At 37.2% G+C, this 15,483-nt stretch overlaps 1 protein-coding gene across 16 annotated transcripts in view; it reads left to right on the top strand.

Moving 5' to 3' along the window:
- Positions 1–15,483, top strand: part of MICAL3 (microtubule associated monooxygenase, calponin and LIM domain containing 3) — a 154,423-nt gene that overhangs the window by 45,942 nt on the left and 92,998 nt on the right. For all 16 annotated transcript variants that reach the window (XM_021390217.1, XM_021390178.1, XM_021390170.1 and 13 more), the window contains exons 2-14: positions 316–691; positions 4,769–4,976; positions 6,492–6,608; positions 7,301–7,402; positions 7,939–8,094; positions 8,642–8,742; positions 9,378–9,635; positions 10,233–10,348; positions 11,495–11,621; positions 12,088–12,181; positions 13,316–13,463; positions 14,205–14,401; positions 15,241–15,353. In XM_021390217.1, the coding sequence (XP_021245892.1) occupies positions 428–691; positions 4,769–4,976; positions 6,492–6,608; positions 7,301–7,402; positions 7,939–8,094; positions 8,642–8,742; positions 9,378–9,635; positions 10,233–10,348; positions 11,495–11,621; positions 12,088–12,181; positions 13,316–13,463; positions 14,205–14,401; positions 15,241–15,353 (2,001 nt within the window). In that variant the 5' untranslated portion in view covers positions 316–427. The remainder of the gene's footprint in view (positions 1–315; positions 692–4,768; positions 4,977–6,491; positions 6,609–7,300; positions 7,403–7,938; positions 8,095–8,641; positions 8,743–9,377; positions 9,636–10,232; positions 10,349–11,494; positions 11,622–12,087; positions 12,182–13,315; positions 13,464–14,204; positions 14,402–15,240; positions 15,354–15,483) is intronic.

The following is a 15,483-nucleotide window of genomic DNA, read 5'->3' as shown; positions in this document are numbered from 1 at the left end:
TCGTTGCTTTTGTTATGGCGGTGTACAAAGGCAGTCCTTCAAACTCACAGATTGTATGGCTTAGGTAAAGTATTTTGTGCTCTGATAGAGGAGAGGTGTCCCAGTGTCCGAAGAGAAGCTTGGTGAACTTTGGAAGGCTGTGCTTCAGTCAGTTCAGCAGGACTCCCTGGGGTATTGGTTAGCTGACTTACTTAGGACTGATGCTTTCTTTATTCGTTACTGAGAATCTGGACCTCAGCTCAGACACAGAGATAATTTTGGAAAGAAAAAAAATAAGAGCAAGCTCAGTTACATTTTCTTCTTTTTATTTTATAGGTTAATAATGCTTGTAAGCCAGAGGTGAAAGTGGCTCAGCAGAGCAACACTGGGAAATCTGGCAGACTGGAAGAGAACGGCTGCCCTGCAGGGCAGCTGCCAAGCGTGAAGCATGGAGGAGAGTAAGAACGAGAAGGTGAACCAGGCTCACGTTCTCTTCGACAGATTTGTCCAGGCTTCAACATGCAAGGGGACTCTCAAGGCTTTCCAGGAGCTCTGTGACTACCTAGAACTAAAGCCCAAGGACTACCGTTCTTTCTATCACAAACTCAAGTCCAAGCTAAATTACTGGAAAGCTAAAGCCTTGTGGGCCAAATTGGATAAGAGGGGCAGCCATAAGGACTATAAAAAGGGGAAAGCATGCGCCAACACGAAGGTAAGGAAAGTGATCCTCTGTAAGAGACCTGTTTGTGGGAGTCAAAACAACCGTTACCCAGTCTGTCTCTGGAATACACAAGAAAAATAAAGGAATGTTGAAAGATATTTGTCTAGTGTCAGTATAAGCCCGGGGAGGATTCAGAAACGTTCTCATCCGTGTTGTTTACATCACAGTCATAACTTGTTTTCATTTGACTCTGAACCAAACTTCTGTTTGCAAATTTGATTGCTCACCTGAGCAGGCGAAGGGGAAGCAAATGGAAATCTGGAATATTTGTAATTTATTCAGGAGAATCAGTCTGCAGATTTCTGGTTTATGTTGTGACAACAGTACCATAGGTGATATTGAGTTATAATTTTACTTTATTTTGTTTTACTGTGAAACACATACAGATACACAAAGATAATACAAAGATACAAAGAATACAAAAAAACCCCACAAAGATAATAGATAGGATATGAAATTTGCTGTTGGGGTCTAGATACCCAGTATGTATGTTTGGGAATTTCTCATTACTCTCAAAGAAAGTTTGCCATATTGGTAAATACTCAGGTCAGCATTATTTAGAAAGGAATTGCTTATATTTATGAGAAAAAGAATCAACACACAAAAGTACAAATGCTGTGGAAACTCATACCAATTCCTTTTAAAAGATTGGTATGTGTTGTATTTACTGTAAGGAATTCCTGCTTTCACTCACCTTCTCCAATTTATTTTACCTGTGTTGTTGTGAGCTGATATTTATGTGCCACCTATGCCCTTGTTGGACTCTACAGTATGAGCTTTATTTTTTTATTTATTTTGTTATTGAAATACATTATGTCATTAATCCAAATGTTCATGGAATAAGTTATTTTCTCAAGTGGTCATACACTTTTCCTTTAAAAAAATAAAGAAACATAGTGTGGACTATGATAAAATTAGAACAGAATTTTCCCCTCCTTCATTTAGGACAATAGGTGCTTCTCTTTCTCTTGTACATTAACCTTTCTGGAGAAAATACGAGAAATTAATGACTCATTCCTCTATATGAGAACTGAGAGGGAAATATATCCTGTTTGGGATATAATCAGTCATTTCAGATATGTGGACTCTAGTTTAATTTCCAACTAGATATTAGAAAGTTAGTTATGTTATTTCTTTGATTGTTTCAGTTTCCAATCGCCATTTTTGTGTAGATAGTGACATTTATAAATAATTGCTACAATAACACTTATAATAATTACAAAGAGGAGAGTTGAAGGAAAAGAGGAAGAGGAGGGAAGTCTTATTTGCCAGTGTTACTGAGAAGCTGCTGGTGAGATGCTCTGTGGAAGTGCAACTGAAAAGGGTGGATGAATTAAATGAAGTCCACGCCTACTGTGGATGTGAGACTCAAGTCATTTTGAGCAGTGAAATCAGGTAGCTGAGAGGAAAGGAAATGGTTTCAAAAATTAATTTTTGTTAGCACATCTTAAAGAATACGTGTTTGTTATGATAAATGATTTTTGTATGCCGTTAAATACAAACTCTGTTGCTTTTTATGTAAAGAAATGATATTCAAGTGTATTTTTTCATGTTTTTCATATGTATCTCTGTTAATTACTTGCTTCCTACCCTAACAGCTCCTGCCATTAAATGTTTATATGTGATTCGTAGGAGGTAATCACAGCTATTCAAAGTGGAAGCATTTTGAGAACTGAATCATCTCTTGACTTGATGTTTCCTATCTCACTTAGTTTTATATTCCTGATTTTTAATGTAATTTGAAAACATTATTTAAAAAAAAAACAACACAAATTAAGGTGGCTGTATGGAAACGACAGAATTTAAAACAAAGATCAAAATTTTACCCATGTTATTAAAACCATTCTCAATCATTTCTTTAGTAAGCTCAGCTTCTGTGTACTTGATCATATGAAGATCTCATTCTCCAGAGCTTAATTGCTGCTTTTCTATTTAAAATTGTGCTGGGGTGAAGTGCCCTGGCCAGAATTGGCATTTGGTGCATCACATGGCCAGTGTCCAGCTTAACTGGAATTGAGATGGTTGGGGGTATAGTTCATGAAAGCAAGACTTGGATGTGATGATTTGTCCAAATGTAAATAGTTACCAAAAATTTACATTAGCCCTTTTATTTATTTAGCTTGAGTACCTCAAAAGAGAACAGAAGGGTAATTCTCCAGTTGAGAACTGGAGAATTCAGGATTTGTTTGCATTTAATGTTACATTACCATGGTGTTGTTACTGGAAACTGAGTATAACTTATCTGAAAGATCTTGAGCAAGAATTGATTGTGAGGAGTGAGACTGCTTCAGTGCACAGGGCTGCAGCAGTTGCTTGGATTCATTGTGGGGCAAAGGAAGAAGGGAAGACAGTTACTTGGCTGTCGTTATTGTTTCGTGCTTACTGCCGCCATGCAAGTGTCAGAACTGTGTTTTCTGCAGGAGATCTGAAACTGGAAGAGTCACTAGAGGTGGAAAAGCGAACAGAGTCTTTTCTTCTGTTTTTAATTGTGCTTAAAGCTTACTGTGTTTTATGACAACACCACTTAATATTTTTGTGGAGGTAAAAAAGGTGGCAGCCTTTGCCATGAATTGCTTTGCTGTACATCATATATCCAGAACATCTAAAGTCTTAGTTAAATTACCTATTTAAATATGACACACTCAGCTAATTCTCTTACAAGTTTTAAAAATGAAAAGCTAAGTGGTGTTTGAGAGTTACACTTAACCACAAAGAAAACAATATTGAATTGGAAGAATACAGTAGATCCTAACTGATTATCTCTTTCAACAAATTACGAGTTGGCCACCTGCTCAATATGTAAGTCTGTTTTGGAATTGCACTGTAATATTTAAGTGGTTGGGCTAGCGTTTTTTATTTATGCCTTCAGGTTCCCAAAGCTACTAAATAAACTGCTGTTATCCTTCCCTTCCCTTTTCTCTAGACTTGGATCTCTGCCCTCAGATTTATGAGTCGTTATCTTATACAGTAGCCTTCTTTAGAATTTGCATGTTAGTTGTTAGCTCTTTACTGCTGCAACTTTTGTTTATCATTCAGGCTTTTTATTTGCATTTCCACATCGTCTGAAGAATATATATGCCAGTGAACAGCAAGTTTAAAATGTGGGGAACTGTACAAACTGGCTTACGGGGACTATCAAAGAACAAAGAGCTTTGTTTTGGGATAGGCTGTATAATCAGAAGGGTAGGTTCTGATGAAGTTTTAGCATGCTTAAGAATTCCTTAAAGAGCTTTGTTTTCCAGCTGTAAGGGTACGTAGGGATCTGGAAAGTATTCACATGGCAGAAACAGTCACGATGTTGGCAGGTCTTTATCCAGTGTGTCTGGTTCATAATCAATAGAAAAACAGTACAAAATTGATATGACAAAATGGACTATGCACTATATTCATGTGAATATGCACACGCATGCCAGCTTTCTCTGTGGACTTCAGTTTCTGTGGGCAGTTGAATATCTTGGAATTTTAATCTTGAAATAAAATATCTTGCTGTGTTCCTTTGTTTCTCCAAAAGCACTTCCAACATTGGATATGCAAGTGTTTCTCAAGTCATTTATTAGTCTCTAAAAGTGTTTGTGAATAGAGTGGAAAAAGATGGGAGAAGATAAAAGACCTTTGATATGACAAAGGTTACAATGAAGAAAATGTATTTCGATAAAAATGGTCTAATTACACAAAGTTCACTTTTATGTTGTATTTACTTACCTTGGAGGTTCCCTTGCTGCAATACTGGAAGCATTAGCATGGGTAGAAGTCGGAGCGCTGTCTATGCTGTTCTAAATGATCATGTTTGTAAAAACATTGGTGTGCTGCTCAGTGTTGATGAGGAATTTTCAGCGTTCCCTAAGATTTTCTGAAAAAGGCTAACTCAGACAGGCTACTTTACCTTTTCTTAAAAACAGAAAACACATGGTTGGAATCGGAGAAAGAAACCTTCAGAAATATTGCTGCTCTCTAGGTGCTTACATAGCTTGGAGAGTGCCCTCTGCTCTTAATCCCTTAAAGGAAGGGTTGAAAATACCCTTTTCCTCTTTGAACTGTAAAGTTACTCTGTGGTTGGTTGTTTTGCAGTGTCTGATAATTGGGGCTGGACCCTGTGGCCTTCGTACAGCCATCGACCTGTCATTCCTGGGAGCCAAGGTGGTGGTCATAGAAAAGAGGGATGCCTTTTCCCGCAATAACGTTCTGCATTTGTGGCCATTCACCATACATGACCTGAGGGGTCTTGGCGCCAAGAAGTTTTATGGCAAATTCTGTGCAGGATCCATAGACCATATCAGTAAGTACAGCTGCTGCTTGACATGGCAGCACTTGTTCTTCAAAAGGGTGAGGTGGCTGGCATGGGGCATCTCATGAAAATGCATCCTGCACCTGCCACTGCTCTCGTGTCAGCGTGGTATAATTCAGTGTTACCTTTGCATAGCAGTTTGGGCTAGACTTAGGTGTGAAAGAAATAGATTTTGCCATGGAATGATCAAACATGCAATATATATCTTTTAATGTATCTGTTATCTTTTATACCTTCTGCTTTCTGAGGCATAACTTCTTCTAAAACTAAAAGTACATTTAAGGTTCAAATCTTTTTTTTTTTCTCTAACGGATAATTTTCCTATTTTTCCCATTACATGCCTGCAGCTGCCACATTATTCTGTTTCTCTTGAACATTGTATGCAAGTTTGAAAAGATAAAACAAAATAAATCCTGAATGAACTGAATGCTTTTGAATGTTCTTCTGCATATTGATCTGGAAAACAGAGGAACGTTTTTAGCACTGTTAAATTTTGGAGGAGTGGTGAAGATATTTTCAGGAACACTGCCAGGCTCTGAACAGATTTTGCTTAAATAGAAGTTTACATCTTAAAATTGAGAATAATTCTGATAATTTTCACATTCTGAGAAATCAGTCTCTTTTGAAAGCTCTGTTTTGGTAGGGCAGAAATTGCCATTTTTCAAATATATATATATTTTTGCCAAAAATTTACCAAACAGATTAGTACCCATTGGCCTGTGTTCATCTCAGGGCATAAATGGAAATATAAATTGGCACAATCATAGTAGATAAGAATTAGCTTCTCGTTCAGTGCAAAAGCTACCCTTTTTTGAGGGAAAGTGATGGCAGAAATGGAAAGACCTTTATCACTTCAGTCTTGCAGCTTTTTCTCAACCAGTTTTTCTTTATTCTTCCAGTACTTTATATTGTCTTCTTTAGTGTCTCAGCACAGATGAAATTTAGTTTTTAGGTGGACCATTTCTTCATTTCAGTATCTTAAATATGACAGTGAGGTTTCCTCCTTAAAATTACTACTCTCCCTTCAAATTTGTGCACCGTTGCTTTCATTCCTGTTACCTACACTAACTTAAGTGGAAAGAGGTGGTGAGAAACTTTATATTCCCTCACTATCCCAATGGTGTTAGCATTAAGGTGCACCTCTGTATTACAGCTAATTTGATCAAATGGCTAGTTACCATCTGTGACGAAAGGGCAGTCCTGCTTGTGCTCTCTTCCCTGCCTGTCCTGCAGTGCACGTTCTAGTTGTTTCCCTTGTTGCTGATTTCTGGACTGAAACATTAAAAAAGTATTTGCCTTCTTTGAGAAGGGCTGGAGTTTCTGCTATATGAAAATTTCTTGACATGCCGTGTTATTACCCACCAGTGCTGCCTGGATGAAGTGCTGGGAACACAGTGGGAAGAAGAAAGCAGCAGCTAGCCTTTAAATCAGTTTAATGTCAAACGGAGATATGTGCATTTGTGCTCTTTCCTTTTTCTGTTATTTTTTTATCATTGCTTTTTTCAGGTATCCGTCAACTCCAGCTTATCCTTTTGAAGGTTGCCTTGATCTTGGGAATAGAGATCCATGTCAATGTGGAATTTCAAGGGCTTGTTTACCCTCCGGAGGATCAGGAAAATGAAAGCAAGTAGTGTTGAAATGGGTTGTAGAGAAAGGGGAAGTTGTGGTCGGGTACACAGACTCTTGTTCCTTAATGTTGCATATGACTCCTCATTTCCTCGTGTTCCATTAATGACAGTAATCTTCAACGCACTTTTGCTTGAGTTCTTAATAGGCTTTCTTCTTTCTAGTAAAACAAAATCGCCTGAAGCACTAAGCAAAAATAATCCAAGATGCAGTAGTTCCTAATTTCTCCTAGTATATTTAAGCCTATTTATTACAGTTAGAAAATGCCTTCTTAAAACAACTCCTTTCTTTGTGTTTACTGAGGATATTTATACCAGCAAATGGTCTTTGTTATGCTTTCTGCATCTTTGTGAAACCTGCTGTCTGATCACTGTGGGAAGTGGTGGCTTACATGTCTTTTGGCATCCTTTTAATTCAATAAATAGTAGAGAACCTGTAATGGTTTTAGTGATCCTTGAAGATAATCAGGGAGGGTTTACTGGGGCTGTCTCTGTCTACCGTAGAGCATTCTCTGATTTGCATGGAGTGGTTAAGCAGGTCAAAATTGCCCTGTCAGTAGTATAGCTATCCTGCTGTATATCTTTACCAACCATGTAAGAAAGGGTTTGTGGATAGCAAAAAGTGTTTTTATACATTTGTTCTACTATGTACACAGTTTATGTTGTCATTAAACTAGGATTTATTGACAGGAATAGGTTGGCGTGCATTGGTCCACCCAAAAACCCATCCAGTATCAGAGTATGAATTTGAAGTAATCATTGGAGGGGATGGCAGAAGGAACACTTTAGAAGGTAATGGTGTGTCCATAATTCACTTTAAAATACAACTAGTTCTTAAATTAGAGTAGATATGAACAAAAGTGGCCTTCGGAATCCCAGTCAAAATCAAGATATTTGACTAGTTGTAAAGGAAATAAAACGTCCATGTAGAAATCTATGCTTTACACAGACACTTGGGTTGTCTTTTTCCTCTGTCCACTAGCACAGAAATCAGGTATTTTGACCTGAATAATCTTTCCCACGATTTTTCTTCAGTTGAGTAGTGTTGCAACTCTTAATTTTGGGAGTGGAAGTTGAAGCACTGAATATTATTCTGTGTAGTAGAGAATTTTATTTTAATATATTTGATGCGAGTTGCAGTTTTGGGGAAACAAGAACAGTTATTTTTCCAGTGAAGCAATTTTTGCTTTTTTGGTGAAATAGTTTGTAATACATCAGATCCAATCTCAGTCTCTCCTTTACTTTTGAAGGTACCTGTCTGTGACATGCTGAGCCTTCTCTGAAGCTATGCTCTGTTTTTCATTGTTGCTCCTTTATCTTTCCTGTAGGGTTTCGCCGAAAAGAGTTCCGTGGTAAACTAGCGATTGCTATCACAGCAAACTTCATCAATCGTAACACCACAGCTGAAGCCAAAGTAGAAGAGATCAGTGGTGTGGCTTTCATATTCAACCAGAAGTTCTTCCAAGATCTACGAGAAGCTACCGGTATGTCAGCAATTGTCAAATTTCCAGTGAAAACTATTTGTCTTTATTATTACAACTTCTATAACTCAGGTATCATAATATTTAGTCAGTAAACGGAAGTCATGTGCATGGAAGTCAGTCACTTCTGTCTCTTTGAAATCTAACTTCCCACATTTTTACAGCTGTTCTAAACGTCCGTACAAAGTAGATGTGTATCATTCAGATGTGTGTCATTTTTGTTGGGAACTTATTTCCCTGAGGATTTTCAGGAAATCTGAGCCATTCATTAGAGTAGCCTGAATCCTGAGTTTTGCTTCCTGCATTCCACATCTGAATACAAAACTTGGTGTGATGATAAGATATGTTTTTCAAAAGAGGTAGCTATATACAGCTGAAATGCTCTGTTTCTGGTTTTGCTGAAGATACAGATTTTAAACTCATTGAAAGCATGGAAGGAGGCTGCCAGACATTCTCTCTAAGATTTTCTAGCCATATAGTTTCAATTTACTTTCTTTCAATAGAGCTCATTTGTTGCTTGTTCCTTCATTATCTTTTGTTCTGTCACAAGGTATTGACTTAGAGAACATCGTCTACTACAAAGATGATACACACTACTTTGTCATGACTGCCAAAAAACAGAGCTTGCTGGATAAAGGCGTAATACGGCATGTGGGTATTAACGTTTATATATTCACTATATATTAATGTTTTGGGAAATTTTGCTTTTAATACACTGAAAGAATACTCTTCTTGCACCACATAATGTCATTATACAGGTGTATTTTAGAACACAGACATTTGTGGTTGATGCCCTTCTGAAGCATTTTCAGCTATTAGAAGTGTTATAAGAATGTTACCCCATCTAAACTTGTCAGTGTGAGGGTTTTGTGCATGCTAAGAAAAAAGACGCAGAAAGAACCTTTGTTGGCTTATCTGGGCTTTTCGTTTATAAAAGTGAAAAAACAGGGAGTAAAGAAAGTCTTGGAAATTTACCTGCACCTAATTCTGACAGAAGCAAATGTAAAAGTAGTTTGTCTACAAGTGAAAGCAAAAAGATTGAGATCTTGCTCCTTTTGTGTGAAGTGAAAAGCTCAGAAGTTTCTTAGCCCTTTCACACTCAGAAATGCCAGTAGTATTTACAAATTTTTCCTCCAAATTATAAACATCGCTAGGAATGTGAGAATTTAAGGGCAGACCATTATCAGTGGATTTGTATAAAATTTAATGCCAACACTTAGATATGCCAGTCTTAAAATAACCTTGTGGATTTGGCTGTCTCACTTTTACTTGTTTCTCTTTGTCAGGATTATGCTGATACGGAGTTATTACTCTCACGGGAGAATGTGGACCAGGAAGCTTTGCTAAACTATGCCAGAGAAGCAGCTGACTTCTCCACTAATCAGCAGCTGCCATCACTGGACTTTGCCATTAATCACTATGGGCAGCCAGATGTGGCAATGTTTGACTTCACGTGCATGTATGCATCAGAGAATGCAGCACTGGTGCGAGAGCAGAATGGCCACCAGTTACTTGTGGCACTGGTTGGGGACAGTCTCTTAGAGGTTTGTCTTTTAGACTGATCATCTGTAAACAGTGCATTGAAGCGTAAGCACAAACCATTGCACCCATCACTGAAATATGCATTGCCTATAAGATAGTTATTATAAGGAGTGCTGCTGTTTATTGTATAACAAAGTAAGAGATTTGAAGGAAGGGTAGGAGTCTTGGGAAAACAGAATATTTAGTATAGAAACGATCTTGCTTAAGAAAATATGTGCAGAAATTTATCTGAAATTATATCTGTTCCATGTGCTTCTTATTGAGGCAATTACACTCTGTATGGGAACCTACTCTAGGCCTGTTAATAATTAGCATTTTATAGTTGGTTAAAAAATACAGTATTGAAGAGTAGCTTTTAAGGCACTCTAGGCAATGAATTGTTGTTGGAATTAGAGGAGTGTTTGGCTATTGGGGACCTCAAGGACAAATCACAATGCGTATAACTTCCTCTAGCCGAACAGGAGTAGAGCTTTAAGCTAATTACTGAGCTAAAATTTCCCAGCAGATTATTCCCTGACTATATTCTTGATATTAATTTAAGGTTTTCCCTAACTGATGCTTTTCCTTTCTCATCTTCTTTTTGTGGACTATAATATTAGCCATTTTGGCCAATGGGAACTGGAATAGCGAGAGGATTTTTGGCTGCAATGGACTCTGCTTGGATGGTACGAAGTTGGTCACTCGGAGCAAGTCCTTTGGAAGTTCTTGCAGAGAGGTAATAGAAAAAAATGTTTACATTTTGAGTTCTAATCTAATCTTCCAGTGTTTTGTCATTAATTCCAGTCCCTTCTAGTACAAATACATAGACAGAATAGGAGATACAGATTCCTGCTGTTTTTAGAGGGTGCTTTTAGCTATAACTGAATTAAAGAAAAATTTCCAAAGGAGCTGATAAACTAAAGTATATTTATAGAAGAATAAGAAATGCTGCAGCTGTTCTTGGTCCTAGTTTTACAAAACTGATTACGTGGAGAGTCTCTTCTTGGTACTTATTATGTAGAGAAAGGGAGTCTAACTTACTGTCACCAGCATTGCAATAGCAAGCCAGATGAAGATGTAGCTGCCTTTAAAAAGAAAGACAAAAATTTTTGCTGTCCCTTATTATCTTGTAAATGTCTATTATGATTTTCTCTCAAAGAAGCTATGACCTGTTTTTTATTTCAAATAATTGGTCACTTTGTTTCATGTGAGCCAAAGAACATCTTGTCTTTTTTTCTTTCTTTGGAGTGTCATGCTCTTGATGTTTCCATCATCTTTTGTTGAGACTTGTTTTGGTGACTTAAGGTCATCGCTTAGAATCAGAACTTCAGTCATAAAAAAATGGAGTAAGTAAAAGCAATGTATAAGAACCTATTTTAAACAATTGCAACTTCTATTAGGAACAGTAGTATATTTTTAAAAATTCTATGTATGTTAAATATTTAATATTCTACTTTTTTTAATTTTGAAAAATGGTGAAGTTAATCATGTTGCAGTTGTTGCCAGATGTCATTAGATATTTGCAGAGAGCAATAAGATCTCTCAGCCTTCTTTTCTTCAGGCTGGCCAAATCCAGTTTCCTTGGCCTCTCCCCACAGACTGAGTACTCCAGTCTCCTTGGTAGCCTTCTTCCTGAGTCATTTCAGAGTGTCATTGTTTTCCTGTACTGGGGAACCCTTTTGGTTGTGGTCAGTGTTTTGTTTTCTTCCTTCCTTTTGATTTCTGGAGTTGTATTAAATTGCAGATTTAAATACGCTTATAAGGATTCTTAGCTATCCAAGTTTTTTGTCTCCAGAACTGACTTAGTGGTATTAATAGTGTTGCATCTTTTATATTAAAAAAAAAAACAAACACAAAATAGAAAGATTTTTTTTTTTTCAAGGGAAAGCATTTATAGACTACTGCCTCAGACCACCCCTGAGAATGTGAGTAAAAACTTCAGCCATTATAGCATTGATCCAGCCACCCGGTATCCCAATATCAACGTCAACTTCTTGCGGCCACAGCAGGTAACTGGAGATAAGTGATGCCTCTGAATGTTTGTAATCTGCATTCTCTTTTCTTAGGTGAAACTATGCTGATATTTTAGGGATAGTGACCTGACTGTGGCAGTATAACTTGGAAACAGTGAAATGCAGATATATTAGTCAAGAGTTGACCTCTTTACCAAATTCCTATTTCGAGTTTTGGAGAATTAAAAATGTGCTTTTAATTCAGTTGTATTTTTGATTTTGCATGCATTTTGTAGTACCAGTTTATGACTGCGATCTGGTATCCACTGAGCTGCATCAGTCAGCTAGACTGTTCAGTGCTGATAAGTTGTTCCTTGTTCTGGACTTCTTGGGCTAGAGATTTCTGCTACATAAGAATACTTGTTCTTTTGCCTTGAGATAGCTGCTGCTTGTCTTCCTGCTCTTTCTGTATTCACTGGGTACATGGTGTGTTGGTCACTTTTAGTTTTTTGTATCGTTTTAGGTACGCCACTTGTATAATACAGGAGATTTGAAAGACATACACCTGGAAATAGAGAATTTTGTGAACTCCAGGACACCAAAGCTGACTCGGAATGGTAGGCCTGCTTACTGCTCCATTCCTTTTGATATTCTAATGCTGCATCAGTGCAGGGCACGTAGAGCAACAGGATTCTAGTGTAATGTTTTGGCAGCTTCTTTTGGTTTAGAAAAGGCAATTATTTTGTCAACAATCTGATTCTTTTCTAATAATTCAATTTTCAATTAACATGCAAATACACTTTTATTTGCCCAATTGCCTCTATAACACTGTTAAAATTTTAGAGCATATTTCCTTATACAAGCATTTTTCTTTATGTATTTTATCCTATATCAGTATCTTTACTTAATGTGCAGAAGGCTATCTTGAATTCACTCTAATCATAAACCCAAAATTTTAATAAAAATAATAGAAGGTATGTCTAGTATAGTCTCTCATGGTCATACTTTACTTAATCTCATCTCCTAGCTTAATTAAATGAAACCTCACTTGCATTACTCTGAAAGCTAGATGCCTTGTGATAAGCATTTCAATATCTGTCTACTTGTCCTGTACCCTGAGGGGTATGTTGGTCTTTTCCATTTGCACACCTTGCCTTTGGATGTCCAGATGGTGTTTGGGGACTCCCTCAATAGTGCTTTGCTGCAGGGCTTCCTTTCACTGCTGAAAATCTATGTAGTCTTTGAATATGTTCTTTGGCCTGCAACCTTTTCCCTTTAGGCTGTAATCTTGTCAGATCTTGCAGTAAGGCAAGGTCAAAACAGGTCAGTACTTCTAATGGAAAACTTTCAATCAAAAAGAAAGAGTTGCAAAAGTAAATTTGCGGTTCTTCCATTAGAAATACTGTATCTGGGCTTCAGAGAATATTGTACTACTCTATAACCTTTAGGTCATATTTAAAACAAGCCTTTGTGATTTCTTTATAATTCTTGGGGCTCCTTTTGGGTGAGTTATATGTCAAGTTATAACTTAGGTAAATACTTTCTAGCGAATGAAAAACCCTTTCTTGCATCTAAATTAGGTGTGATAGTCTTTAAAAAAATAACAGTAGTTTTGTCCTATGCTGTCCATTGTAGAAGGAGCTTATTCTTTACATGAATGTTTTATTTGTTGACTTGTATTCTTTATGAAGTAGTTAGAATTCAGAAAAGAGATCTTGTATGTTTCTACCTAACAGCATGATTTCTTACAGAGTCTGTAGCTCGCTCTAGTAAATTGCTCAGTTGGTGCCAGAGGCAGACAGATGGGTATGCTGGTGTAAATGTGACAGATCTCACGATGTCATGGAAAAGTGGCTTAGCTTTGTGTGCCATTATCCACAGATACCGTCCAGACTTAATGTAAGTAATTTGCTCTTTTGAAGATCTGGGAAGGGCAGAACAGCAGTTTTATTTCAAACTAGTACTATTGAGACGGAAGCAGTGCATTTGTGACTAATGAAGAAATGGATTGAAATGAATTCAATTAAGCTTGATGGAAACGAATGTACAGTGATTCACCAGCAGAGTGGAAGGTTGTAATAGCTTAATGAATATGAAGGTAAACATGTTGTCATTTTCCTTTATGGATGATTTGACAGAATTAAAGTTCAAATTGGTACAGACTAGAATGCATTATTGTCAGAAAACTGTTCTCTCTGCGGAATTAGTCAAGAACAGTTGATGGCTTCAGTTAAATTTCTTGTGAACAAGTCTCTACACAAGCCTTTATAATCTCCTTTTTGACAGTAACTCTTTTTAAAAATGTTGAGGCTGCCCCTTATAGAAGTAGTGACTCACCGTCTGAATAGAGAGGTTGCTGCCTGTAAACTTTGTAGTGGGTAAAACAGCTACTCCATTCTAGAATGGGAAAAGACTGGCTGACAGAGGTACCAGTATGTTCTTAAAAGAAAAAAAAAAAAAAGGTCTATTGAAAGAGTAACAAAAAAAGTTTGAGCCAAAGTTCATCAACTCTACAATCCAAAAAAAAATTTGTTGGCAAGTAAATTTGAGAGATTTAGAAAAAAATAAAAAATACCTGAATCCTCTCAGAAGACTGCCTTCCACTTGATTCATCGCATGCCCTCTTCCTGCCCATTGCAGAGACTTTGATTCTTTGGATGAACACAATGTGGAGAAGAATAACCAGCTGGCCTTTGACATTGCTGAAAAAGAGTTTGGAATATCTCCCATTATGACTGGAAAGGAAATGGCATCTGTTGGGGAACCAGATAAACTGTCAATGGTGATGTACCTCACGCAGTTCTATGAGATGTTCAAAGACACCATCCCTTCTAGTGGTAAGGAGCTTGGTGCAGGTCTATGATCTTTAAAGGCAGCTGTAGAATGAATGCGTGTTATTTTCATGCTTTTTCCACATAAGCTTATAACTAGTTACTCAATAACTTTACGTTTCAAGAAGTTACCTTCTTGTTGTTGTTGATATTGTTGTTGTTGCTAGCCATGTTAGCAGCATCAGGAGCAAAAAGTGGAGTTAATAAATTCAAACTAATGTCCTCAGAAGTTTAAAATCACTTCAGCACTACTAGACAACTTTTCTGGTCTCTTGCTGTTTATTAGGGGTTCATCAGTCTTTGCTAATGTGAGATGCCTTGTTCGTAATTGTTTAGCAGGTAATTTCAAAACTCCGGTCAAGTTTTGTAGCTGTTATGTACTATCCATGAACGGTGAGAGTAACTCCAGGCCAGTGAGAGGCAGGAATGAAGGACAGATTAGAAGTGAAGGATGTAATTGCCTAACAGAAGCAAAGATTGTCCACCTCTAAGTCTTAATAATGCAATATTTTTTTTGTTGTTATTGATGATCTTAATTAATGTCCTAAGATATTCAACTCTATAATTTTGGTGGGAAAAAAAAGATGTGTTTAATAGCCTTGAAAAAATATAGTTTGTTATCAATTAGGTTTTATTTCCAAAACTCTGAACCCCCTTTATTAATACTGATGATGATGATGCTCTTCAAATATGAAAGTGAACAAACACAGTATTCTGGGTCGTTATAAAACCTAGAGGGAGAATTGATTTTGGCAAAATGAAGAAAGCATTATGTTATGTATTTAATAACAGCACTTCAGAAATAATTTCTTGGCATTCCTTCTCCTACCTGTATCTACTTACAGATAGTGTGGACCTGAACGCAGAAGAAAAGGCTGCCCTAATTGCCAGTACCAAGTCTCCTATCTCTTTTCTCAGTAAACTGGGACAAAGTATATCTCGGAAACGCACTCCAAAGGTAACCATACCACAGGCTCGATCACTTTTGTGTTTGCTAGGCTGCTGTCCAAGTAGGTGGCACTAGAAATGGATACGTCTGTCTGCTGTGTATCTACCAAAAAAACAGATGTTCATCAGATCGTGACAAT

The sequence above is a fragment of the Numida meleagris genome, chromosome 1 (genome assembly GCF_002078875.1).
Source record: "Numida meleagris isolate 19003 breed g44 Domestic line chromosome 1, NumMel1.0, whole genome shotgun sequence".
NCBI classification, from domain to species: domain Eukaryota; kingdom Metazoa; phylum Chordata; class Aves; order Galliformes; family Numididae; genus Numida; species Numida meleagris.
The sequence above is the reverse complement of the archived record's forward strand: the minus strand, read 5'-3'. Positions and strand labels throughout refer to the sequence as shown.